Here is a 27,939-nt window from a genome sequence, read left to right as displayed (position 1 = left end):
TAACACAGATCATTTGGTTATTATGGCACCAGTCAGAGGGCGGGATTTATTACATTTTACATTTATTATTACATTTTTGTCCTAAAAGTTGATGTTAAATGAAGAAAAAAAAATGGGAGAAGTAGAACAACTTAAGTGACTTTGACAAGGGACAATCTTTGATGGCAGGACGACTGCGTCAGAGCGTGTCCAAAACTGCAGCTCTCGTCTCAGAAGTGGTCCAAGGAAGGAAAAGCGGTCACTGCAACAGTGTCAATGGCACGTAGGGAATGAAGGCACGTCTGTGTGGTTGAATCCAACAGACGAGCTACTGTAGCTCGTTGCTGAGAAGTCGATGCTGGTAGACTTAAAAGGTCTGCTGCTGACTTCTTGGTGCCAGATGTGACAACACAACTTCAAGTTCTAGTGCAGTCCACGTCTGAACAGGTCTGAAAAAATTGGCTGTTTATTTCAGTTCGTGACATAAGTCAGACTTGTTCACCAATTTGCATTACTCCCACCTCTTGTAAAACACACAGACATGCAAATAAAAATAAAACCATTTGAATGCATCGACATAGGTTGACTTGGTGGCGTGAACAAAGATAGTCCGTCAAAGCATGTAAAAGGCAGCAATTCATTTTCTGAATCAGTGTTCAGTCATAGTAGTATATATATATATCTCACAAGAAAATGGTGGAAAACCCATAAGACTAATGGTTTCTGAAGGTGCACTCAACAACTGCCCAAACATCAAACTCTGTACAATGGGGAATCACTTTATATACAAAGTTAAGAGATATTTTATCTCCACAAACAAAATAAACTCCCGTTTCTACCACAACAATCGAGCTCACAGTATTGTTCATTATTAAAAGAAACACTTGTATACTTGATTGCTTCTCGTCATGTCGTGCCATTTTCCTCTACAGAACTCGTCATACAATATCGGCATTTTATAAAAATGTGTACTGTACAATTCTGATACGTTAAAAAAACAAAAACAATCGCGGGCTAATATAAGGATGACTAGTTTCTCTAGACCTGATATAAAATCCCTGAAGGAGGTCAGCATTATTTCCCACTATATACATATAAATTCTCCAAGCACTTTGTTTCCATAGCAGCATGGACAAATTGAAAAGTCTGTAAAACAAAGTGCAATTATTCTTACTTTTTTTTTTGCTTCTATTAACATAAACTTGGGAATATTCAAAATATGGCTAATGGTCTTATTCTTCTTCGTTGTCCTCATCGATGTAAGGGATGTCCAGGTCGTCAAAGCTCCCATTCAGAGTCTTCCTTTTGCCCTGAGGACTGTTGGCTGCGGGGAGGGGGTCTTGGCTGGGTAGGAAGCACATGGACAGGTTGACATCTTCTTGTTGTCTTGATGTGAACTCTCTCTGCTCATGGTCTGAGTCAGCCATGAGGGTTCGGACTCTCTGAGCAAGGTCAGGAGGTTTATGCGGGCAATCGGGTATCTGGGTTTTCACCTGCACGGTCATCTTTCCTTGAAATAGAAAAATCAGATAAATAAACATTTGGTTTGACCTTTGTGGGACACAGAAGAACCAGTGCAAACTTTCAAACTGCATCTACTCTGTAAAAGCTGTTGCATTTGTCTGCATAAGGGCTTCAGCGGAAGGTGGTTAGTATGCGTGGAAAAGGCTAGTTGGTATAATGTAGTTGTTATAACCGTTGTCTGGCAGAAGTGTTAGTAGGGAACAATGGCGCACGCTTTCAGGAAATCTTTCTGGGAAGAAACAGAATCAAGGTGTCAGGGTTGTAACAAACCTCCATGTACCTGTCTAATTGTTGCATCAAGTTTATTTACAAGTTGTCTTCTTAAAGCCAGACGAGGGTGGAAGTGGCATACCTCCTTACTGACCTTCCGATTCCAGGCTGCACAGTCGGTCGTCGATGCTCTCGTTGCTCATCGATGACGATGAGTCCAGGTTGTCATTGTCAGAGTTCTCCTGCTCCAGGTCAGGCAGTCCCAACGCCAACTTGGTCCTGTAAAAGACATCATGAGACATCATTAGTCGTTGGAGTTCAAAATCAAAGTTAGCTTAGCTGTAATTAAACCATTTCAACTCACTTTTCTTGCTTGATGGACCTGATTCTCTCTATGAGGTTTGTCTCTTCATCAGGAGGCTCTGAAGGCATTTCAACTATCTGTGCACAGACCGGAAAAAAGTGTTAGCAGTCTGTTTATTTGGCAATTAGAGGCAAAAATGGCTACGAGGTTTTGTTTTCTTGCACGTCTTGAGGAGTTTCTGACCTTTCCTAGCACCATCAAATACTTTTGAGCTAATGAGCAGGGATGTATGTGATGTGACATACTCCAGGCAGTGGTTTAAACACACACACACAAATACTCAATGTAAAAGCAACTTTCATGTTTAAAGGTGAACACCTTAAAACACATTTGAATATACAATACAGCTAACAGAGGGGAAAAAAAGGAACATTGTGACATGAGTGTTCAATACGGGTTTCTGTGTGTGGGTAACATTTCCTCTTTGGTGTGGTCTGATGCTTTATATATATATATATCTTTGTATTCCTCCAGCCAGACTGACGCTGTTTGACCCTGGTGCTATTTTCACGTCACATCTTCTTCCGTCCCTCTTAGCGAACTCTCACCGTGTTTTGTCTCCTTAGTCTGAGCTGATTGACAGCCAGGGCCTCTGCGTATTCCAGCTCCTGGATGTTCTGCATTTTCTCTTTGTAGCGCCTGAACTGCTCAGAGATCAGGATCTCCACACAGCTGCAGACAACACAATCGACATTTCGTATTTAGAAACACATGCAATGTCTAACAAAAAACCACACAGAGGATAATAAATGAATAGAACGTGTTGGAGATGGTGCAGGGTTACAGCAGTGTGCAGCGCGATCACTCACAGCGTCGTCTTGGACACGTCCTTCATGCCGAGGAACGGGTCGTCAGCGTCAGGCGAACGCAGGATGCAGGGGGCAAACACAATGGCAAGAGAACTCGGCGACATCTTATTGTGCTCCTCTTCTTTCGCAACCCTGAAAACGCACAGGTCGATACTCTCACCAAGCGTTCATTACACAAAGAAAGAAAAAAAAATGAATAAAATGCGCCTACCTGACAAGGTGAAAGATAATCCGCTCCAGTGTGTTGTAATTAGCAGGAGGAAGTTCATCAACCTTTTGGTACACTGCCCTTATTCTCTCATCTTTCTCTGGCAGCTCTGGATACAAGAAACATAACATAATTGTACCTTTTAAACTAAAGAAGCAGATGAATAACGTACAAGAAGTATATGTGCTAATATATTTACTGTGCAGGTAATAGAAATGGATTTCAGAAAACCACGCTACTAACAGCAACTACTACACATTAGAGACACACAGCTCCATCTAATTTGCTCCCTACAATAAACCACCGACTGTTATTGTGTGTGTCAGTGTTGTTTATTCATCCAGATCATTTAGCTCAACAGAAGAACACATGCGCACAGCAAAACAAGACGTACAAATACACAAACGATCTCAAATCTCGTCTCACCCACTGCGCGCAGAAAGTCGTTGTAGAGGGAGAAGGTCATGAGGGGGTCGGGCAGCTCTCGGAGCCAGCGTTTAACCAGACCTGTGACGGTGTGGATGGGGTAGTTCTCTAAACACGCTCCCTCAGGATCTGAAAGTGAAACAGAACATGCGGAATGAAATTAACGTGTTGGTTTTATTTTTAACATTGTTTTAAAGTTACAAAAAAACTTCAACTAACGATTTGTGTGCCTGAAAGAGTGGCAGCACGTCGACAGTAGCTCTGTGATTTTTACCTTTTTAGATTATTCTTATTGTGTTATTGGTTGTTTTTTGTCTGACTGAGTTGTTGTCTCAACATAAGGAGCTTAGGTTGCAGCAAAATGGAGTCAGAGGCGGGCAGGTGGAAGTGTGGAGTATTAGCAGCGACCCGTTGTTAAGAGGGACCTGAGCTGTAAGTTCATCAAACTCATGACACCATGGAGTTTCTTTCCAAAAATATGTTGGATGGATGGATGTTAGCAGTCCTTGCTCCAAGCTGAGGTGCAAAGAATTTCTTACTCGTCTGCAGAAGCTGGTGGAGCTCCCTGGCTCGACAGGCTGAGCCCGACTTGCGGTAAATGCCCTCGGTGTAGAGGCCGTTTAGCTCCACGTGCATCAGCAACAACTCCATCACTTTGGGCACGGGGTTGGCTTTACTGGTGAGGACGCACACCTGCACCCCAAAGTGCAGGGAGCCGGGCACACTGTTATCCTATCACATGGAAAGACGAGAGGAATGTACAGGAGAGATGTCAGGAGTTTTTAGACGTGGGGTTTACATGGTATTTGATTTAAACGTGTCAGCTCTTACCAGCCTGGCGCACCGCGTCGAGCAGTCGGTGATGATCTTGTTCAGGCATTTCTTGTGACATATTAACTTGCAAGCTAAAATGAAAGAAAGAGGTCAGTTTGATATGTTGCACTTCTTATAAAAGGCATATTAAGTGTTTGAGCTTACCGCTGCACATGTAGGCTTTCTCCATTCCCCAGATGTACGAGCCACACAAGTCACATGACTGCATGATGTTCACCTGGTAGGTGCTGAACAGGTGATCCAGAGGACTATCGAACTGGAGACACAACAAGCAAAGCATCACACAGGAATTATTATTTGTTTACATACTTCACAAAGGAATAAACTTAATAAAAATCTTCAACTTACACATTTATCTTTTTTCCTCTTCTTCTTCGTATTCTGAGAAAAAACAGAAATGAGATAAGTGACTGAGTCTTGTAACTTGTTTTCTCACATCGACTGAAAGTGTCGTATTTACCTTGACTGGCTCAGACTCGATCCGTTTCATTTCGCCCCTGATGAAGCCGTCCAACACAGACTGGAAGAGGTTGACCACCAGAGAGACTTCTGTTTTCTCCTTGGGTCCAGCCAGTGAGTTCACTTTGTTATGGTAGCCCTTCATCAGATCTTTGTAGCCAATGTTAGGCTTCTGTTGGTCACACAGCCACCAAGAAAAGTACAGTTATTCAGGGAAAAAAAAGCATTTTCCTCTATATGATATATAGATGAAGATCTGATATTTACTGACCTGGACTGAGTACATTCCTTTAATGGTCTCTCTGAACTCCATGGTGGCTGTGAGGAAAATTCTCTCTGTTCGCGACAGCTCTTTTACTCGCAGGTCATTCACCTGATGGCAAAGGTGGATAAAATTATGGAAAAAATTGGAAACTTTTCTGAGGCATTTTTGTCTTAAATTGTTGATGGTGAAGGGAGGAGAGAAAGAAAATAATACGAAACAAGTAACTACTAAACCAGGGGTCTTCTCTCTACCTACTATATGTGTTCTATATTAAACGTGGTGCTATTTACGTGATCATCAAAGCTGCGTGATCAAAAAAGCACGTCGGTCATATGGGAGTATTTCGGGTTTGAGGCTACAGACATTGCACCAGACACAGGTACTGTGCAAAACCTGTCGCGCTAAAGTTGCAACATCCAGTGGAAACACAACGAATTTCTACCGTTGCTTGAAAAATCCCCGCAGGGAATCTGCATTCGACAGTGCTTCGTGTACTTATTTTCACCCGAAACGATACTTGTGCCGACCTCACCTGATTGCCCAGGAACTCGTCCAGGTTTCGTAGCTCCTTGGAGTCAGTGATCTCCCGGTCCAGAGATGCGTCCCACTGCAGCGCCCGGGTGGCCCGGCTGATTCGGATGGTAGGGCTACGCTCGGCTTTCCCACTGCTTGCATTTCGACTGTGGTAAGGATGTGTATTGTATCTGGGCAGGGTGACTGATGGCAACAGAGGGACTGATTATTATTATTGTTACTACTAGTGACTATGTGAAAATTAAGAAAATTAAAACATTTACTAGTATAGATAGATTGTAAACACCATCTTTCAATAAAAGGGATGTTTTGTAGAATAAGCTGTGATGAGCAAACCGTCTCCAGATGGCAGTAAAGAGAAGAGGTGTGTTATTCAGCCCAAAAATCAATGACATCACATTCCCCTTTCCTCTACAACATGTTATAAAGTATTTAACTAGACTTACTTATCTGACATTTACAGCCTACAATCCGCCCTAAATGGGTTCATTACCTAAACCATAGTACTATTCAATCACATACACTGGAGTTTTTAAACTTTTGGTTACCATTTCTTTCGGGTTCACTGTCTGAAGTTTTGGGGGCACGTTTCTTCAGGAATTTACCAAGAAACCAAATCCTGTAAAAAAAAAAAGAAAGAAAAAAAAAAAAAAAAGGAAATGTATGTAAATTTCACGTCATTTCTAAATCCTTCTTTTATGAATGAACTGAGTGAGGGCTGTCACCTCTCCGGGGTTGTGAGAAGCGATTGGGTAGACCCGCGTTGTCCCGAGTCCTCGGAGTTCCTGGGTGGGAGGCTGTACCTTGAGCCGTCCGTCTCAGCTGGCCTCTGCAGTTAAAAACACAAATATTCCACGAGTTAAACCACTGAACTTGCAAAAAGAAAAACCCTGGAAACCAAAGATGTCCTGACACCCCAGGTGACAGAGTTAGTCCTGTTTTCCCCACCGGCCGCGGCTGCACCTGTCGCTTCCAAAAGGATTCCCACAGCTCCCCCACCACCAAATAGTAGCAGCGACAGACACCGTTTTTGTTCATCGTGCAAAGTTTAACTGTCTCCTAACACCAGCTAAACCTTTACCTGTATTTACTTGAATTAGTATGTGTTTCTCCTACATTGTCACTATAGTATAGTTTGTGCTGACACGTGTTAGTACCATTTAATTGCCAAATACAAGAGTGTAAAAATCACATTTAACAGGTTTACACATTCAATAATAGATTAGAGTGGCTCTGTAGAGATTAATCAACAATAGGCCAAAGATAATTACATTACATTACTATAATAAACATTTTTTGCCATTACACTGACTCCATGTCATCAGTTAAGTTGTGCATAATGATTAAGTTAATAAAGCAAAGATGACATTAATTTATTAATTTACTAATGTTATTTTTAAAATAACATTAATGGTTACAGTGAGTGTAAATGAGGTATAGTTGAAGACACAGTGATAACACTTTTACACACTGACAATTCTATTTTCTGAGACTGATCTGTACCTATTGACCTCCTGCACATTCGGGTGCAGAGACAAAAAAAAAAAAAAAGAAAAGAAATGAGCTTTGGAAATGCGCTTTAATATTTCCTTTGCATGTGAAAGCAACAGCTCATGTTCTCAACGTCCAGGGCTGCATAGCAGAAATGAGAAGTCCCAGAAGGACAGCGACCTGTCCAAACCAGTCCATTTTTTTTTTTTTTTTTTTTTCGGACATACACATGCAAGGCCTGCATGCAAAGGAGAGTAGATGCGGTCGGTCAAAACATCCCTCCGGTCAGTACCTTGACCTGGGATTGGAAGGCTCGGACATCCAAGGTACTGGCTGAGCTCTTCATGCCGGGCACAAGGGGGCTGATGGGAGGCAGCGGAAAGCTCCAGAACTCGCTCTCCTTGGAGCCAGCAAAGTTTAGCACCAAGCCGCTGCGGGCGTAGGCTAAGCGCCGCTTGCGTTTGCTCTGCTTGCGGATACGTACCCTGACCTAATTGGGCCAGGAGAAATGATGAGGCACAGACTAGGAGGCCTCCTCTGACAGATGTGTAAGGAGCCTTCGTACATGTGTGTGGCAGCACAGCAGAAGTTTACATTACACAGTTAAGTAGAGCAGCTCGAGAAACCAACATTTATGTCGTACAGGACTCTGGCAACAACTCTGTCTGCTTTGGATTATGTTAAAACACAAGGACGAATGTTACCTTAGCGGCAGAAGACGAGCTGTCGGAGCCTGAAGAGCTGTTCCTGGACAGTTCATCAGCAGAAATTGACTTCCCTTTAAGGCTGGAAGGAAATAAAGGAGAAAAGCTGTGGACTACTCACTCTTACTTTCATTGAGAGCTAATGCTAATGATTTCCACGGGTTTGTTGTAGCCGATGACGGACACTTACCAAAACTCCTCTTTCCTGTTTCTCCTGCGCACTTCAGGACTTGATTCGTCGGTCGGTTCACCTTCACTCTGTCTTTCCCTCCACCTCACGGCCTTCTCCTTTATGTCTCCATCTTTGTAGCGCTGGAGGCTGCTGCCCATAGAGGGGCTGCCGGAGTCTAGAGGGAGGGAGAGGGGCCTGTTGAGGGGCGGGGGGGTCCCTCGGCCTTCTTGTTTCTCCCTGCTCCTGGCCCTCTGTGCCACCTGCTGGGCCCTGTTGGGGCTCAACTCCACGTTCGCCTGCCTCATCAAATCTTTCTTTGTCAAGCTGTTGTGGGATAAAACGTTACATTACTCACACCGGACTGACTGGTTCAGGAGGTCCTCTGTCCCCACGGCCACGTTGCTGTTTCATTTTTAAAATGTTCCCTTCTAAAATTGTAAGTAGTAGTTTTACATCTTAATACATGTTAATATTACCAGTCTTCCTTTTACTTGTGCACTGCTGATTTAGTTGGTGTGTTATGTTGATGTCTGTGTATGTTTGTGTACAAGCTACTGGACAATCGAACTTCCCCCAGGGGATGAATAAAGTATTTTTCTATTCTATTCTACTCTTGTTACCTCATTTGCAAAAACTTACATAATAGTCTTAGCTGCTGCTTAAAACCAGAGACAACGTTGCCTCCTTTTTAACTCCCTTTTGTTGTTTTTATATAAATATATATATAGACACTCATGCTCAATATAAAACACAAAGATAAAACTCATTTCTACAAACTTTAAAAAAATATAAATAATAAATAAATTCTCGTAAGCAAACAAAACAACAAATGATTAACTTTTTATAGGCACTGCTATGTCCTGCTACGTATCTCTTCGCTATTGGCTCGTAAAGCTGTGTTTGAATATTTTTCTACTGGCCCCTGAACACAACACCGGCGGCCAGGTGGTCAGGCCAAACGCCATTAAGAGCATTAAAACACACCATCAAATTAAAGAGGGACTTGAAATCAATCAGTCTAATGTACAACGGTTCAGTAAAGGTCCTTTACATCATAGGCCTTGAACAGGGGGGGCCGCGACCCCTAGGTACTGCAGGGGGGGGTCACAAAAAATTTGGTTGATTAGACTTTTAGTCTATATTCACACTCATACATTAAGTAAAGGGATCAGGAATAGCTTAATATTAAATGCAAAATGATGATAATAATGTATATTTATAAACAGCACTAGTTTAACATTTAACACATATAGTGGGTAGGGGGTCGCTACTTAATCGCTCCATCAGTTTGAGGGGACTTGGCCTGAAAATCGTTGACGACCGCTGCTTTACAGGTTTAGATATCGACGCTGCCACAACTTGTAGATTTAAACAGTTTAACGCCGTTTCTGTGGCTTTACAGGATTGTTTCAGAGATTAACTAACATTCATTCGACGTATGTGATTATAGAAGCAGCTTTTGTTGTCAAGTAGACGCAATATCTCCTGGAGACTAAATCAACACAAGGAAAGTGTTCACGTCTACTTTAAAATCGAGTCCGTTGCACACTTGCTGAAAAGGGTTTAAGATTCCTAATATGCACGATTATAACCACTGGTTCTTCTACAATGGAGGCTGTGTGGTGACGGCAGCACGTGTACCTGTCTCGCCCAGTCCTGGCTTCCGACTCCTCTTCATCCTCGTTGTGTATCTCTATCAGGGAACTCCTCCAGGCCGTCTGGATCACTGTGGCGGCTCGGTTTTGTTTTTCGTAAAACTCACGCCAGCTCCTCTGAAAACCCCAAAAATACTCTTTCAGCTTTGTTCTTTTCTCATGCTCCTTATTTGTTCTTGGACTTTGGACACATTTCTTATTTTTGCCAGGACAAAGAGCAGGCAGGCCAAAGGGGCTGAGCGCCCAACACATTACCACGAGTGTGACGTTTCAGTGAGTGTCGGAACTTTCCCTCTGAGGTTTGTGAATGTGTAGCCCGTGACCTTATCAAACATTTAAATAGCGCGTGGTTGTGTGACTGCAATTGCGTGGGTAAACTGTAAATGTCAACCACAACTCTGCATCGTCGTCCAGCAGTCAGTATGAGGAAATGAACTGTACCTGTATGAGCATTGTGGCGTCTTTCTTTTGCAGAAAGTGCATCCTTATGAGAGAAGACCGGAACCAGCGCTGCAGGGTGACGATGTGGCGCATGACCACTTTGTTTAGAGTGTCTTGAAGAAGTTGCCGTTCCTTTTCTTTAAGGAAAACCTGAGCAGGAGAAAGGAGAGCACACAAAGCATGCGTCAGGATGAAAGCTTATTTAAACCAGCTCATTCTTTATTACACTGCGGTACTCGCGTTACTGCTTTTGTGGCTTTTAGGTGTTTTTATTACTTTATATAAATGGAGGAAATCTACAATGTGTTATTGTTAAGTGACAGCGCCCTCTGATTAATGACAACTCTCTCTCGTGCTAGATAATATAAATATTTACCCAAAGAGGCATTTTAATGTTAACAGAATTCCTGCACGTCATCTGGTCGACAGTTTAATCCAACAACTAACAAGAGACACGGGTGCAGGATGTGGAAACTGATATTGATACAGTGATACGGGGGATTAACCTTGGTCTTTCCTATTTGGTAGGTGGTCTTATCCAGTTGCATCCTCTCACACAGTTGGGTTATGTGCTCTGGAGTTGCGGTGGTTCCTTTTGGAAGCAACATCCTGAACTTCTGGACAAATTCCTGTCACCAAGAGGAAGTTCAGATTAAACACGTATTAATGAGAAGCACGGGATTCAGTTAGTTGTCGTCGTTAACTGGAGCAGTTCCCACCTCAAATGTATATTTGGCGCTGTAGCCAGACTTCTGGATCTGAACCATCTGCAGTAAGCCCACGTACTTGATTTGCTGTAGCACGAGTTCGTCGTCAAAGTGAAGCTCTTTCTGTAAAAACAACAAGAAAACCACCCCCAAACTGAGTAATTGAGTCAAACGTGTCGGGCTAAATTTAAATAGGATGATGCTGCACAGGTGACGTTACCCTTTCAGCATTGGCGCGAACGCAGAAAATGAAGAACGGCTCGGCCTTGTCAATTGTCTGCATTAGTATTTTAAGGGACGTCTGTGGGACACACGAGCACAGGTAGTAAATCATTACAAAACAAAAGTAAAAAATATCATTAGCATTATTCTTTATCCACAAAGTGAAGCCGCAGGACTGAAGTTTTCTGATTAGTGAAATATGACTGAAGGCAGGTAGTTAACAAGTTAAAGATTAATATGGTTTTACAACAAACACATTATGAGCACTGGGTATAAAGACCAGGACAGAAATAATGACAAGGGTTATTTGAATGAACTATAGTAAGACTAAAGCCACTATTAACAAGAGCTTAAATATCAAAGGGTGAAAAGTAAGAAAATAGAAAGTTAATGTGTGATATTTAGATAAGCCTTCATATCTTTAAAATAACATTTCCTTTCACTTTATTTGCATCAGCTGGTAGAAATAAGAGTCACACACAAAGCGAGTAACTCGTTTTTTAGATTTCTACACGTTTGAAATTTCAAAATTCCATAATTTTTCCAATTTATGGCATTTCAGTAAATAGTTGTGTATCATGTAAATAAATGATGGAATTAATCATAATAAGCTGTTATGCCACCAAATCATTTCCATAAGATTATAGCAGGGTAATGTAGCTCATAAGAATAATTAAGATCAAACCCACATAAATTCAGAGCACGTTTTTTTTTTTTTTTTAGCTGCACATGAATCATCCATCTATGATCATCTTTGTAGCCGACTGTGTGCAAACAAACATTTTCCATTTATGTTTTTTGTTTATTTTAGATATTCATAACTTTATGTTTTATGTTTTTTACACTAGTTTTCATTTTCCATGCATTTCCAGACCTGGATATTTAATAAATCAAATTTCACACTTTCCAGAACCCTGGACACTAAAGTTTATCACATGTGAACTTGAGACAGAAGACAAACCTGAAACTGAGCGCTAACTGTGGGGGGCTTGGCTCTCCGGTGAGGGTGGAAGATGGATTTACTGGTTCGGTCGTGCTCCGTTATACCGACAATGTGTCCAAGTGAACGCAAATCCATGAGGTTCTGTTTGATAAAACACGATAAAACAAGGACATGAACGTTGAGACACTCAGAACAAAGGAAGTTTGGACATGCAGATGTATGTTAAACAGATGTATCTCAAGATGCACACCTCTTAACTACTACTTTACCTTTGGAATTAGCTGCTTATGTCGACTGCCTCTTCTTTTTCTGCAGGAAACAGAAAAATCAATTGTGTCCACAAAACGCACAGCTCTGAAAGCAGCTGCATATCATAGCTCTGTGTGTTTTTACCAAAGACCACATGGCCCACTTACTTTCTCTGTTCATAATTAGCAAAGATGTCCTCAAATACTTCAAGGGGATGTTCGTCAGAGCGATCAAAGGAAAAATCCAGAGGAGAGCTGTGGCTGTAAATATCAGAGAGGGGGTTTAACTGGATCCCATCCAGAGGGGCGTGTGATTGGTATTAAACCTCAGATGTCTGCCATGAATGCAACTGTGTACTTCACTTACCTGGACGGCTCACCCATAGCGCTGCAGCTCAGTTTAATCTCTCGGAGGGACTTGCGGGGCGTTCGTCTAGCAGTTGCTGCTGAAAGTTCAGCAAGTTAATAATAATCAGTCATTCAGGAAACAAAAAACTAAACAAGAGGGGGAGTTAGGACTGCAGCTCAATAATAAGGGAGGGGGACAAATAATATAGCTGAGTAGTTTTTTGTGTCCTAATGAACTGAATCAAAACACGGGTGTCTTTTATTTTATAACTTCTTGGTGCTTTTCCTCGTCCACTAGATGGTGCTAGTTAGTTTTCTTATTCCAAATGAGGTCAGTAGAGGTGATGATCAAAACACAAGGCTAGAAAACTCTGTGTTTAAGTTAAAAAGAGACCAAAGCGTTGTTTAAAAAAATAAAAAATAAATAAAAAAGGAGAAGATAGATATGATACATGTAGGTGGAGGTTGCCACTATCCTATAAACTACAAACATGAAGGCTCATCTCAAATGACATCGCACCCACATCGTATTGTGACTCCAGTAAGTAGGTACATACCCATTTCTGCACGCTGGCGTCCCATGTTCTTAAATATCGTGACGATGCGGATGGTGGCTCGGAGAACCCCCCATCTGAACAGCGCCTGTGGGCTGGATGCAACCAAGTGATGCAGGAACGAGCGGCCGCTACTTCGTAAGAGCGACACGACGTCAGGACGCATGTGCTCTGTGTTCTTCTTTGTGAAATCCTACAAAACAAAACAAAAAAAAAACATAAAGAATATACCTGTATATCAATGCAACACTTATACGACTGAGAAGCTCCAGCTCCCAACAAGCATCCAACTGCATTTACGTGTATTCACCTCATGTATTCCAATATGTTCAGGAATTAATCATTCACTAGGCTAGAGATTCTTCACGTTTTTTCCCACACTGGCTTATCTGTCAAGGCTACTGCAGTCACACAGTTTGAGCCGAATGATGGAAAGTACATTCACCCAATTTCAAGTACAGGAAGGAAACCTTTTGCAGATGTTTGCAATGAGGGAATTATACTGCACCTTGATGTGGTATTTAACTCTCCCAGCGAAGTGGCGGATGACAAAAGTCAGCTCTGTATTTCGAGAGGGTACGAAGAATGGGTTGCCCTGATGCCGGTCCTTTAACTTGTCCAGCAGGGCTTTATCTGTGGTCTGAGGGAGACTAAAGACACAGATAAAGGGTCAGAATGTGAAATCTGAGGATAAAGTAAGAATAGATTGTATATATTCAACAGAACTGACTAAACATACTGACAAACTATTAAAAGCAGAAGAAATGGACATGAGACTTCTGCCTTCATGCCACAGATAAGTGATCAGTTTGAGATCAAGGAGTGTCATTGCTATGGGGTGGGGGCACCTGGTCTGGTCTGGGTGGGTGCTACATGTCTAAGTAACATCCACATAATTGAATGCCAGGTCCAAATGTTTCTCAGCAGAACACTGATTTGTCCCAAGTTGGTAAAAGTTATTCACTTCTACCATCGGTGGTCATAATGTTATGGCTGATCCGTGTACATATGATGATGCTGAGGTATAGGAGCGTGGACACACATACGCAGAAGCTGGTGTAAAATAATATAAAATGTTTTCATAGAAGCAGCTAAAACGGCACTATAGTGTGTTACTACTATTATTAAACGCATATAAAGTGAGTTCATTGAAAAAATGTAAACACATTAATTTTTATTGTTTATACAAAATTACCAAACCGAGTTCATGCATGCACCGTTCACCTACTTGCTCTCCTCATCCAGGAGGTCGAAGAGTCCCATCGACTTCCTGCTGATGAGCTGAATGCAGCCACTGTTGTCAGGGAAGTCGATGTTTTGCCAGGCGATGCCCTCTGACGCATACTCCTCCTGGAATTTTTTTTTTTTCGTAATCATGTCAATCAGGGAAGTAACGCAGTCAGCAACAGATTAGTCACAGCTAAACAGGTGGAGGTGGTGAGGACACCTTAATTCCAAATGGTTTCATTATAATGAAAACAAAAGAGAAACTATAAATATAAATAAAAAATCTTTCTGTTATTCTGCGGTTTAGGTCATTTTTAAAGTGAGAAATGTTGAAAATTTGTGAAATGAGATGTGTTTTACTTAATAATATAATGAAAGATTTATCGAGCTGCTTAAATAAACCTACTTGCTCCAGCTTGAAGATGTTCTGGTTGATGTAACGCTGCAGCATCTCATTAGCGTAGTTGATGCACAGCTGCTCAAAACTGTTGGTCTGGAGGTCCTCAAACCCAAACATATCCAGGACGCCGATGGACAAACACTAAAATGCAAAGCAGCAATGGCAAACAATTCATCGGCTGCACGCTCGACACGGGACAGAAACATGTACATCAACGCTGAGCGTTTAACCCGTGACTCACAGAGACGGACTCCTCCATGTCTCGTCTATTGAGCATGGCGTGGTTGATGTGAAGGATGATCCAGTCGAACAGAGCGCCGTATAAAGATTTGGCCATGGAGTCCCGCATCGTGGTTGCCTAAAAACAAACACACACAAACAAAACCATACAAAAAAAATCGCAAATTTAGTGCACAACCACAAGGAGCTCAAGTGGCTCAGTATTTATTTATTATTAGATCCACATTAGCTGCTGGAATGTAACCACATCTACCTCCTACAATGCAGCGAACATAAAACAGTTACATTATCGCACATTCATACCCACAATAAACCTGCTCAAAACTTGACACACAACTAATACTCTCACTCTATTTACTGACAATTCATTTCAAAATCATTTTTAAGGATCACTTGAACTTATATTTACTGGAAAACATAAAACAAAAGAGAAATAAATGGCTCAACTTAATACCTTCATATATGTAGTCAACATATAACAGTGATTTCTTTATATTATTATTATTATTATTATTTTTTTTTTTAATTATACCTGCTGGGCATAATATTTTCTCATGTAAAATATAATAATATTAGTTTAAGGCATAGGTTTTCAACAGGGGGCCTGCGACCCGTAAAGGGTCCGCGGAGGTGCTGCAGGAGGGTCGTAAAATCTTTGGTTGATTAGACATTTTTTATATATTTTTTTTTAATAGTGCAAAATAATAATAATAATACTGTATATTTATAAATAGCAATATCTCCATCAGTTTGGTTCTTTGCCTGAAAAACGTTGAAGACCCCTGGTTTAAGAGATATTATTAGAGAAATATTACATCAAATACATTTTCTTTCTTTCTTTCTTTCTTTCTCTTTTTATGAACAAATAACAACATGAACAAAAGCCCACAAAAAAAACAACAGAAAACAAAGAGCTAAATAAGTTTGTCCTTTGCATTTGTTCAAAAAGTTATCTAGTCAACCCCATTTAAAGTGATTAAAGCTCTTATATTATCATACCTCTTGTAGTGTGTACTGTGAAACTGCAACCGCGTTGGGAGTCACCAGTCTCCTCTTGGTCAAAGTCACCACCAGAAGTTCCTTTTTCACCTAGAGATAAAAGACAGTCACTCAGTACTACGCAAATTATTTATCCCCCCAAAAAGTACAGGTACGGAGCAACTACCTTCAACAGGTCTGACAGTGTCGTCAAGACTTCGCCAGGTCCGGCCTCCAGGACCTGAGTTTTCTCTGACAGTGTGAACGTCACGTTTCCCAAGAGCAGGATAGCGGAGAGCATGGAAAATATGCTGCAGAGTGAAGACACACACACAAACGCACGCAAAGAGACCACATTAAGTCATTTTTAGTGGGAATTAACACACCTTGAGACAAAAATAGAGATGAGAACTCGAGATCAGTCTTAGTCATCTCTGCAAACGTGTCAATATTACGACAATTGTTTTCTGACTAATTGGGACGGTTTCTTTTTTACCGTGAGGTTTGAGTATCTCTACATTAGCTATGTGAGGAGGAAGTTTTGAGTTACAGAAAGTCACAACCCCTGATAAAACCCACAAGGCAAAATGCGCTGGTCTAATAAAGTTGGTTCATTTACTGCCAGAGTCTTGACCTTTCTACAGTTTATTTTTCCTCCTGCGCGTGCACCGTGGTAAAAGCAGGTGGAGTCGTGCCAGAAATACAACTTCTTCTACCACAGAAAACTAAACAAACACAAACTCAAGTTAAAAATACGTGTTGCACCAACAGACCTGACACTTCATGTACTGTATTTTACATATGCTGCCTTTCCAAACAAATACACTGCACAGACCTGCACTAAACCTTGGTGTCATGGACGACATAAACAAATTCAGCATTTGTTTAAAATAACAGGGAGCTGTTGATTTTACTGTGTTTTCATTTTGGAGGCCGTGGCTTATTGAGTACATTGTTCTGCGCCGACACGTGTTTCTATTATTTTGACAAACCCTTTTAAGTCGACGGGCTTGGCTAACTACCAGAAACTCTTTTATGTTAAACTCAATCCAGTTCAACAGCCGCCTCCAAACTGCATCCTCCAAAAAACGACCGTACGGTTAAATTATAAAAACTGGTTCGGTAATTCCTGGCAGCCTCTCATTTGTATCTTTTGGCTTCTCATTTACATTTACAACCGTATAACCAGTTCTCCATTAGGCCATAGATAACGTGATCGAGTGAGCCAATCAGTGACAGTCTGGGGCCAAACAGTGCGATGATGTCGTAAATGTATGAGTGTTGCGTTCAAGGACACCTGGTTAAAAGCAGTCGCAGTCGCCTAAAAAGTGTGAACACCAGCGGACCGTGAAAAGAGGGGCAGGAGCTACTGAGTTAGCGCAACCTACTGTAGAGAAGTGACAAAAACATTGGTTTACTTTGATGGTTTTCCTGTCATGTTCGCAACCAAGCTGAGGAGATTACAAGGTGCGTTACTGGTGCTTTTATGTGAACTCCACGCCCTGAGGCTGTCAGGCCCTTTGCCATCACAGCTGCTGCATTTTTCTCCTGCTTGACTGGACAAGCTCTGACCTGTTACTGACACCAGCATAGAAAGCAGAAACTCTTTGACAGTTTTCAGTTCAGTCACACGCACAAACACACACACACACACACACACCGCTCGCCTACCGCTGCGCAGTGGATCGAAGGCAAATATTTCTGCAAATCTAAGATTTTAATTCATGATCCGTGAAAAACAATCAAGGGACAATTTAAGTAACAATTTATAAACCTTTCCCTGCAGGAAATTATTGGCGACATTGTCCCTACCAGACACGCATTTTTAGACAGACAGTGTTTTGTTGACACATGTCAAAGCGGTCACTGAGTCCTCTTGTTGACACTTTCAACTGGTTAGTTTAACTGCAGTTGTGTTGCTCGTCGTAATAACCGTACATACTGTTTTTTGGTGGAGGCCAGGAAGCCGACCATCTCCATGGCTTGGTGGAGCCTCTTGTACTCCTGCGCAAAAGTCTCCTCATTGTCTAAATCGAGGTCTTCCTGCAGAGCAACCAGAGAAAACACGCGAGATTAATTTAGTATTTATGTGCAGTGTATCAAGTTTAGTCACAAAGGTTAAACACGACATCAAAGCATGATTGGTCACGCTCATTTTATTACTCGTTATTCACTGCTACTGTAGCTCCACACAGTCATTGAGTGTTTATTTCAGATTTTTTCTTTGGTGCCGTTTATTGGTGTTGCTATGAACATCTTGCCAGATTGCGCTGACGCTGGCGATATCTAGAGTCCTTCCGTGAAATCATTGACACACAAACGTGTGGTTTAATCTAGTGACGCTGGCTGCACTTTACGCTGCACTTGACTTTGTGAGTCTCTGCAGGCGTATTCTCATGAAATACATACATACATCATCAGGCTTGTTCCAGAATATCCCACAGATACTTGATCAGTTTGAGATCTAGTGAATTTGGAGGCCAGGTCAACACCTTGTGCTGTTTTTTTTTTCTCTCCTTAAACGTTTTTTGTGTGTGCGTCTGCATAGTGCTGCCGTCACCAAGGAGTGTGATTGTTATGGGGTGTCTAAGTAACATCCAGATGAACGTCAGGTCCAAACATTTCCCAGTAGAACGCTGAATTTTCACAAGATGGTCAACATTCATTTATAGAAATACTATAAAGATACTGTGAAATGATAAGGGAGGCTGATGATAATTGATAATGTAGGTGATGCATGTTGCAAAGTCACAGCAACAAAAACAAACAGGATGTGATGTGCAAGTGTGTCAGCATGAATACCACAACCTTAATAACGATGTGGTCTAAATGATATATGTGAATTCTTCACATGGTTTTGTGGTTTTAAAGCCTATAGACAGAGTGTACAGTTTTCTGCGAGTACTTCATTTGCTGCTAAACTTTACTAGTGAGAAAGTCCAGGAACCCGTAGATCTGTTCAAAAACAACAAGTTTTTTTTGCTTTGTTTTTTCAGCAAATTACTCATTGTGCCTTCCTGTGCCACTGCTGCTGCAAAGTGTGTGGATCAAAGTACCTGCTTGAGGTAGAGATAATCCTGTGGCTTTAACAGATGAAACTCCTCCCGCTCGTCTTTGGACGCACCCATCAGTAGATAGTAGAAAACGTGGTAGTTCCTGCAGGTCAGAGGTCGCATAGTACTCAGTGCCCGCACCGGCTTTATTAGATGTCAAGATTCAAACAAACTGGTGTAATTGGGTTGGATTTTTAATAATTATAACGGGTTAGAAGTGTTACTGTGGGGATTTGAAAAGCCATCTGTTTGAGTCTTAATTATACCTGTCGCTCTTATCTCTGCACACCAGGCGGCACTTTTCCAGCAGGTACTTCTCAATGACTGCCCTGCAAGAAAAAAAACGAAAGAGGAGAATGTGAACAGCGAATGCTTGGACTGGGCGTCTAATTATGACACGGGAAGAAAAATGAACCCGTGCAGCAACTCAATATATGAGCCAAGATAAACAGCTCGCTGTGTTGCACATTCACTAACATCACAGGTGGAGGATGAAAACTAAAAGTGATCCGAAAGCCTCACCCTCGGATGACGCCACTTTCCAAGTAGTTGAGCTGGATGAACTTCCCAAAGCGACTGGAGTTGTTGTTCTCGGCGGTCTTTGCGTTGCCGAAGGCCTGTTTATAAAAGACGGGGGACACATGTTTTCACTAGAATAAACAAATTTTTAAATGCAATGCAGTGGCATTTGTGGATGGCAGGCGGATTCTCTCTGTTAGCAAACGTATGTGGCAAAAAGTTGGTCACATTGTCAACTTGTTGTATTGTAGATGCACAGTACAAAATAAAAGTAATTAATAACACAGCTACTCCTATACACTGTTTTTTCACCCACTTATTAATTTTGAGATTTTTTTGCTATTTTGCTTCATTGACATGTCTTCTATCAAACTAGTAAAGCTGTCAAAAAGCACATTTAGGTGTTTATTCCAGACACTTTGTCTGTGTTGTGCCACTAATTTACTCCTAAATCGTCTAAAAATCATCTTCCTAAACAGGCTCGTAGCACCGTGAGCCTAGTCTCTACCCCGGCGTATGAGGTACCGTTGTGAAGCTCTTTTTCTCCTGCAGGTGTCTGTAGGGTTCAAATATGGTCACATCCTTTGTATTGGCAACCACTCGTGAAAGCAGAAAGAGCGATCTGAAGCCAAACTCGCACTCTCACTGGTTGGTGCCGATTTCTGACAACGTGATTCGTTCAAAACTCGTCACGTGACCGGACATTCGGCCTCTAGCCCGTGTTTATCTGAGAGAGGGACATTCAAACATGCAGTGACGTCTTCTCTAAGAGGAAAACTACAGCTCAAATTAGTAAGAAAAGTCAAAGAAAAGACACATGAAGGAGAGGAGAGGGGAAGTCAGACTCATCTGAGTTCATCCGGCCGTAATGACGTAATAACGAATGACTCATCGTTCATGTTTCACTCTTGAATGAACTTATTGAAAATGTAATATTTGGATATGAAACATGTTAATGTGATTATATGATGTGTTTCAGGATTTGAGTAGATGTGGTTTTGTTACGTGGTGGTTTCCAACAGAAACATCCCTGATGTCTCAATGTAAAACTTTAAAGGTCGTCTTCTTAAAATGAGTTTTTCTGCTACTCTGAGCCAGAAGTCTCCACTTCAATAGCACTTACACATACCAAACTTTCCAGATTTATCCCTAACTACATTCTGCAGGTATTTGCAGAGGGGAATTTTTCAGATATCATCCAGAGCCTGATTTATGTAACATTTTACTCCTAAAAACATGGCAAAAATAGCTTTTTTTTTGGGACTGCTGACAGTGTTTTGTGATTAACGGAGTGATGAGAAGGGGAGAAGGGAGATCAAAAACTCCCTCTGTAAATACCTAGAAATGTCATGTGTTAACAAGATGAAACAAGAACTTTGAACCTCGCTTTCAGATTTCTGTTCTGGAAATACATGCAAATCAGTAGGGATAACTCCTAATTTGCATATTTCAATGTGAATTCGCAGAAAACTTGTAATACAAAAAAAATTTGTATTTATGTAATTAATCAACTGGAGAAGTTTCATGGTGATATCTATTAGTTAAAAGTTTTACCCTATTCATCTGTAGTTTCTCGCCTTATTAAAGTAGTTTAGCTTCAGATGATCAGTGGTTACAATTCAGCTACAACATCAGGACCCTCTTCATCAATTAATTTATCAGAGACAGCGTTTTAATCAGCTGTTTAAGGAGGAGGCTCTGTCAGCCTTGATTACACGGCTATTAGTACAGAGGTAAGTAGCTGAGGAAAGCTGTCTTTTGTCCATTTGCCAATAAAGCCTCTGAATAAACACGGTGAAGTTTTATTGGCACTTAGCACTGTTCCTTCTTCACTGGGCCTCTGTGTAGTGTCATTTAAGTGGAAACCTTTTCAGCTCAAGCAAGACTGAGCGAAAGAAAAGTTTTCAGCTTCCAAATGTCAAACGTTTTCTGTTTCGCCTTATTATAAATTAACTACATTCATGTTTCAGGCAGCTTTTCCTTTCGGCCCGTGTAAAAACATATTAGGCCATTGTCTGCGTCTTCTGGCCTAAGCGATTCATGGGAAAATAAAAAAAGTCCAGAGGAAACAGGAACAGGTCAAGATAAAGACACATGCTTCTTGTAAGCCTGTGAAACCAGCCCAAGTCACCGTGGCAAACGCTAGATTATCAGCGCTCATTAGCTCCTTCTGACTGTACATCAGTTTCTACTGTCTGAGATTTTATCTTCCCGCGAGATCTCGCCAACCTTGAGGAAAAAGGTGTCGCCGTACTTCATTCCAGCGAGAGGGGGTCGTGTCCCGACAGGCCGGGGCCGTGCCTGAGCAGACGCTAGACTGCACTGATCGCACGTTGGCAGCCACAGCTTTAAAAACGCAGGAATGTTCCAAACCAGCGAGCGTTTGAATTCCTCACCCATCAGATTTATAGAAGGAGAACCTGGAAGCTTTTTCTTTCTTTCTTTTTTCTTTTCAGATATGAAAAACACGTGGAGAGAAAGGTGCACGCGGTATGTGGCGTGAAGAGGGAAACAGGTGTGTGCCGGGACACAGAGATGAGAAGTTTATCACATACCGAACACCAAAGCTAAAGGGACGCTGGTTTTTACGTTGACGCTGAATGAGCTGTGATATTTCACTTCGAGGCAAACCAAAGAAATCTGATTAAAAAAACGCATGAAAGTTTTATGCACTTATTTAGAAATCAAACATCATTAATAGCCTCTCGAATGTGAAGGCAGGGACACACTGTCAACAAAGGCCGACTGTTGGGCACTTGAACGCACCGCCCAGACCACAACCTAAGACCAGCTCAAAGAGTTGGTTCTGCGTCTGATCTTAACTCTACTGGGAACCTGGAGGAGCTGCTACCAGCTGGGACGCTAGGAAAGCTAGAAAGAGCTACAAACTGTTTGTCTTGTATGTTGGCTGTGCCACATTCACGGAAAAAAAAAAAGAAAGAAAGAATGAAAGAAAAGGCGGAGGGGTGCCGGGCCTTTTCAGAAGCCAGAAGCCATTAGGAGCTCTGACTCTGTTGAAGCTTTCAAGAAGCACCTTAAGACTCATCCTTAACTCCTTGGCTTTCAGTGGCGTTTGATCTGTTTTTAGTTTTTTCATCTGATCACCCTGGGTGTTACAGCTTTTTATTCCTTGACACATTGACGTTGGTCTGCGTTTTACATGTGTTATACGACACGTTGAATGTGAAGTCTTCTTTGCTTTTAAAGGTGCTATATAAATAAAGTAAACTCATTGGTTCGTGAAGAAAACAGTTTGCAGTTTTGGTGAAATGAAACCAGAGTGCGGTTAAAACAAAATTAAAACTTCCCAGAAATGTGTGGCTCTTCACTTTCACTCTTGTTTCTGTCCAGTTCTTCACAAACGAGCTCCACGGGGTTAAAGTCTAAAACCCAGTTTACAAGCTTTCCATGTCGTTTTTATACTGAGGTAATCCTGGTAGAGCTAGGGCTGAAGTTTTGGGTCATATCTTGCTGTAGGAGGATAGGATGTGTGTGTGTGTGTGTGTGTGTGTGTGCGTGTGTGTAAAATACGTGTACAGACCTGCTTCGAATGGGAGTGTTGCTTTGAACCAGGTCAACTATTAAGTTCAACTCCTCCGCAGGATTAATAGGTTAAATAAATAATTAAATGATCGAATGCAGACCGATACTGAAATATCGATACTTACGATACCAGGTCTTTATTCTCTAAAATCCATTCTCGAATCAAAATATCGATACTTTTTACACTTCAATAATTTGAGGTAATGTAGTGACACAGTGGAAAGTAACTAAACTATTGAGTTGTGGCAACACAACAGACTTTGTGAAACCACAACACAGAACATGAGGCCTTTATGATGACGAGGACAGAAGAGGAGAGAACAGGTTCCAAATAAGATTTCATTTTATAGTAGTTCTTAATAGTATTATTAACAATACTTAATTTTAATGGTGTTATTAATTTACTTATTTCTTTTTTATGGGTGTTTGAAACAGCCATGTTCTCATATTTTGTACGACTGTGTCCTCTGTTTGTTTTTTCTATTGTTGTATTAGCTCTGCTATTTTTAGGTCTACCAGACACATTTAGGGTGCATCTTCACAAAGTGTCGGTATCGGATCGATGTCTCCGATACCAGCCTGAATTTTATTACGGTCGGCTCAGAAAGGAAATCTGCAGTATCGAACGTCACCAATAAATTATATACAGAACAGAGAATATTATATGTATTTTTCTATGTTCCTGTATATCCTATTAACCTCTGAACTTGTTGGGTTGAGATCATGTGATATTTCCTGACTTTCAAAGTTCAAGTTTCAAAGATAAAAGAAGAATTTATGAAAATGGATTTCTGAACACTGGAAAAAAAAATAATAATAATAAAAAAAAAGAGTAGTAGAGAATTATTTCAAATATTAAACTGAACTCTCTGAATCCAATCCAAGATCCCTGAGTGAAAGGGAAGCAAAGAAAGAAAGCCTTAGTAACGAAAGGGTTTAAGCAGGGAGAAGGAGAGAGGAGCTGATTTATACTTTGTTGTGTAGCTTTGCCAGCAGACCTGGCTGAGCCTGTTCTGACACGTTCCTGTTTCTCTTCTCTGCTCTCTGGTGTTCCCTCGAAGACAACGCCCTACACATTCCCACCGTGGAGTTTTTTTGCGCTCAGCTTCCTGATCGCCAGCGACAACCACTCCGTCACTGAGGCAAATGCCAAATAACGGCAAATGTGATATTGGTCGCACATTATGTTTTTTTTTTCCTTTAACTATAAAACTCTGAATGTCCATCAATTAGTGCATTTTTTTTTCTTTTTTGCACTGAATACGTGCTCCAGGTAGATTATGAATGCCATCTCCTTCGTGCTTGATGCCGAGTGAGATTACGCTGGAATAAAAAAGGAACTTAAAAAACAAAAACGACTGCATTTTCCTTTCTTGATTTTCACATAAATGGGGAACTAGTCACAAGGCATGACTCATGAACACAAAAGGAAATCCCAGGATGAAAAAAAAAACTAAAAACACACACACACACACACAAGCAACAGATTAACAATCCTTGACTAATCCTCATTATTACAGCAGTGATTTTTTTGTTCCTTTGCTGTAAACACTCAGTGAACTGTTTGGCCTCCTTCCTTCGCCTAAAATTGAAGCCAGCTGTTTCTCTTCAGTAGGATTGTTCCCCATTCTCACCGCCTTTGTTTCCTTAAAAGCCTCAAGCCAGTAAGATGAGTTAATAGGAAAAATGCATAAACTGCGGATGATTTTAAGGAGGAACTCGCTGGACTCGTTCAGAGGGAAGGAGAATCCATATTTAGATACTGTCTGACAAAAAGCGACCCCGTGGATTTTCGTGTCATCAGCAACAAAGTCGGCTGAGCTCCTTTGTGTAAAAGGTCAGTTGCTGTATTGATAGAGAGATAAAGCACGAGCAGATCTGAAGAGGAATTCAAGGAGTGGAGCCGTGTGCAGAACCAAAACTCCCTAAGTGTTCACTTGTGCACAAAAAATACAACTCTACCACCTTCAGAAACAGGCGGCAAATTTCTCTTCGAAACCATCTGGCCTAGTTTCACATCGGTCGTCGCTCAAACACATCGTGCAGTTGCGCAACAGTGCAAGTGAAATAGAAAGCGAGGGGAAATGTGGGCAAATGTTGCCTCCTGTTACTTATTGACACTGCTACTGTAGCGCCGCGCCGACACTGACACAAACTCACACATCAAAAGGGAGTGGATCCCCAGCAGACACACTCTATGGTTTTAGTAAATACGAGACCCGAACGGGGGAGGAAGTTCCACGCACGAAGGGGTGGTTTCTTAATTTGCAAATTTCTGTTTTTGCACAGAAGTGATCAGCCTGACTGAAAAAAAAACAGGATATGAGAGGAGAGTGTGTTGTTTGTAGTGGTTCTACAAACTACAGGGACGCAAGCGTGTGTGAGCGCATGTCAGCATGACGGAAAGGTCGGGTTCATGACTTCACAGACCCCCTCCCCGCTTGGTCCACGCTACTTTCTGCTGATTGCATGAGAAGGAGCTTTCCCACGTCATCAAGATAAGGACTGGTTGCGGCAACGAAACCGAGAAGCATCATGGCATTTGCCTGTTCTTGGTGGTGTCACAACTAGAAATACCGCAGCGTTTTCTTTCAATCAAAAAGAATTGGTTAAACCAGAATGGTTCCTTCATAGCAAGATCATGATTAGATCGGAGAACGTCCAAGGATGATTTCACATGACAGAAAACTGATATATATATGATCATATGTCATTCAAACTAGAACAACAGGCCGTGCGAGTACTCAAGTTATTTGTGGCAACTCATTCTGTTTCAAAAATTCATCTTAGAAATGAAAAAATAGAACCAACATGGCTTATCCGGTAAAATTACCAAAAGTCATCTTTAAAACTAAAACCTAAAAATCCACTGTCCAATTCACACATTTGTTGACATTTTGAAACCCTCATTATATGTGTCACACAAAACCCTCAGACACAGATCACACCGCCACAGCAGAGCTTCACAGCGTGGACCGCCGCACCAGACTTTGATGTGTGTGGTTTCACTTCTCGCCACCTACCTCCAGCACGGGGCCGGCCCCGAGGATGGTCCGTTCCAGCCCGCTGGAGTACGTCTTCTGGCTGAGCGCGGTCAGGCAGTGGATGAGATAGCTGCTGCTCTCGGTCTTGCCCGCGCCGCTCTCGCCGGAGATCACGATGCACTGGTTGGCCTGCCTGTTCAGCATGGCGCGGAAGGCCACGTCGGCTATGGCGAATATGTGGGGGCTCAGCTTGCCCAGCGGCTGGTTCTCGTACATCTTCACGTACATGGGGTTGTAGTAAACCGGCAGGAACTTGTTGGGGTTGATGGCGACGAGGATGTTGCCGGCGTACGTGTAGATCTTGTGCTTGTAGAAGCGCTGGCGCAGAGCCTCCAGGACGCTCTCCTCGGTGACGCTGGGGAGGCTGCACAGGTTGTCGTGGTCCTCTTTGCAGGCTCTGAACTGGTGCCCTCCCTTGTTGTTCTGCTGCAGCACGAAGTAGTAGCCGTGGCTCTGCGGGTGCCACTTCTGCGCCTGGGGGGGCCACAGCAGGACCCTCTCGAAGGGGCAGTCGTCAGCCTCCAGGGGCCTCTCCTCGCCGCCGCTCTGCCGCACCTCCAGCAGGCTGTAGGCCTGGTTGGGGTCCAGGCCCAGGGTGACGATGGTGTTGCTGATGACCGACTTCGCCGTGTCGCAGGCGCTGACCTGCTGGGGACAGTAGGCAGCCGTGTCCTGCGCCAGCCTGGGGTAGATCTGCACGACGCGGGCCTCTCCATCCTGTCCATCTGTAGTGCTCATCCTGATACTCAGAGACAGGCTTCAGCATAACTCACCGCCCCACAGCTCTGCCTGCACACACACACACACACACACACACACACACACACACACACACACACAACCACACCAAAGACATTTTAAAAGCGAGTAAAAACACCACAATTACAGTCTGAAGTGAAAATAAAAGAACCCCCCCAACCCACCTACAGTGTCATGACAGTATCATGTAAATACCTGGACTACTGTATCAACCGTGATCCACATTTCCTGATATTCCCAACCCTAAATCCTGACATATAAACCCACTTAGGTGACAAATTGCGAACAAAAAATGTCAAGTTAAGCCTCACCTTTCAAGCAAAACCACTCATTTCATCTTTTAAACCCTGTTTAGAAGAAGACGAAGAAGAAGAAGAAGAATATGTCCGCAGCTCCGGCGGTAGCCGACGAACTCCAATCAAAAACTTAAGGAATAAATAAGAAAAAAAAAGTTTCTCCACCTGAGCGCCACAAAAAAAAAAAAGGTGAGCAAAGAAACGACTTACAGCGACTTTTAAATGACGGAAAAGTGATTTCCAAACAGCGTCGGCGTCGTTAAAGCTCCGGGAAAATCACGGCTTCTTGAGAGAAATTGAAAGATTAAACGTCGCCTCCTCGTCGTGTCCTGATCGGAGAGTTAACGCTACTTCCTACATTTCTCCACACACACACACACACACACACCGACACCAGCACACCCGCCGCCGAAGACGAAGAGGTGGAAATAAATGAATTGTTTCCCCTTGACTGACCGAACAAAAGCAAATGTGAGCGCCCTTCGGCCACAGAAGGAGGAGGAGGGGGGGATGGAATAAGGAAAGAGAAGACGGTGACACTTTCGACTAAACTCAGATGTTAATAGTTTAATTGACCTAATTTGCTTCTGCAGGTGAGCGGCGGGGTTCGAGCGACGCGCCGCGGCCACTTGAGGTACTACAGGCCATCCAATATACACTCGCCAAAACATTAGGAACACCAACAAATGTGCTGTATATTAATATAACAGCACTGCATTAAACCTCACTTAAACCGGATGACTTTATTTATAATTTTATATATTTATAAAATGGGGTTGCTAT

The 27,939-nt window shown here is 42.2% G+C and overlaps 1 protein-coding gene across 2 annotated transcripts; it reads right to left on the bottom strand.

Annotated features, from left to right (window-relative positions):
- Positions 1-12: 12 nt before the first annotated feature.
- myo9b (myosin IXb) lies at positions 13-27,712 on the bottom strand. 2 transcript variants are annotated; one of them, XM_047590120.1, is made up of 41 exons: positions 27,172-27,712; positions 26,081-26,890; positions 19,518-19,612; positions 19,262-19,324; positions 18,999-19,098; positions 17,885-17,985; positions 16,130-16,253; positions 15,964-16,053; positions 14,966-15,082; positions 14,731-14,865; positions 14,326-14,447; positions 13,606-13,747; positions 13,101-13,290; positions 12,563-12,641; positions 12,364-12,456; positions 12,217-12,256; positions 11,966-12,088; positions 11,003-11,083; positions 10,795-10,905; positions 10,582-10,704; positions 10,076-10,225; positions 9,621-9,751; positions 7,998-8,303; positions 7,808-7,889; positions 7,396-7,593; positions 6,338-6,441; positions 6,161-6,231; positions 5,611-5,795; positions 5,085-5,186; positions 4,815-4,985; positions 4,703-4,735; positions 4,499-4,610; positions 4,352-4,425; positions 4,060-4,252; positions 3,521-3,649; positions 3,098-3,203; positions 2,887-3,018; positions 2,626-2,749; positions 2,078-2,154; positions 1,868-1,992; positions 13-1,489 (listed from the first exon to the last, which is right to left on the bottom strand). In XM_047590120.1, the coding sequence occupies exons 2-41, from the start codon at positions 26,837-26,839 to the stop codon at positions 1,212-1,214; spliced, it is 5,571 nt and encodes a 1,856-aa protein (XP_047446076.1). In that variant the 5' UTR covers positions 26,840-26,890; positions 27,172-27,712; the 3' UTR covers positions 13-1,211. The 2 variants fall into 2 exon arrangements, with proteins under 2 accessions (XP_047446076.1, XP_047446077.1); XM_047590121.1 differs by lacking the exon at positions 7,396-7,593 and having other exon boundaries at positions 27,172-27,699.
- Positions 27,713-27,939: the final 227 nt, after the last annotated feature.

This window comes from Mugil cephalus, chromosome 7 (assembly GCF_022458985.1).
Source record: "Mugil cephalus isolate CIBA_MC_2020 chromosome 7, CIBA_Mcephalus_1.1, whole genome shotgun sequence".
NCBI lineage: Eukaryota > Metazoa > Chordata > Actinopteri > Mugiliformes > Mugilidae > Mugil > Mugil cephalus.
This window is presented reverse-complemented; position numbering and strand designations above follow the sequence as displayed.

Excerpts from the sequence above, each read along its gene's own strand:
- myo9b (XM_047590120.1), bottom strand. The coding sequence starts at position 26,839 with ATGAGCACTACAGATGGACAGGATGGAGAGGCCCGCGTCGTGCAGATC. Across the intron at positions 11,084-11,965 it reads CAGTTAGCGCTCAGTTTCAG|ACGTCCCTTAAAATACTAAT; the intron begins GTTTGTCTTCTG and ends TGTGTCCCACAG. Across the intron at positions 4,986-5,084 it reads AAGGAATGTACTCAGTCCAG|AAGCCTAACATTGGCTACAA; the intron begins GTCAGTAAATAT and ends TGTGACCAACAG.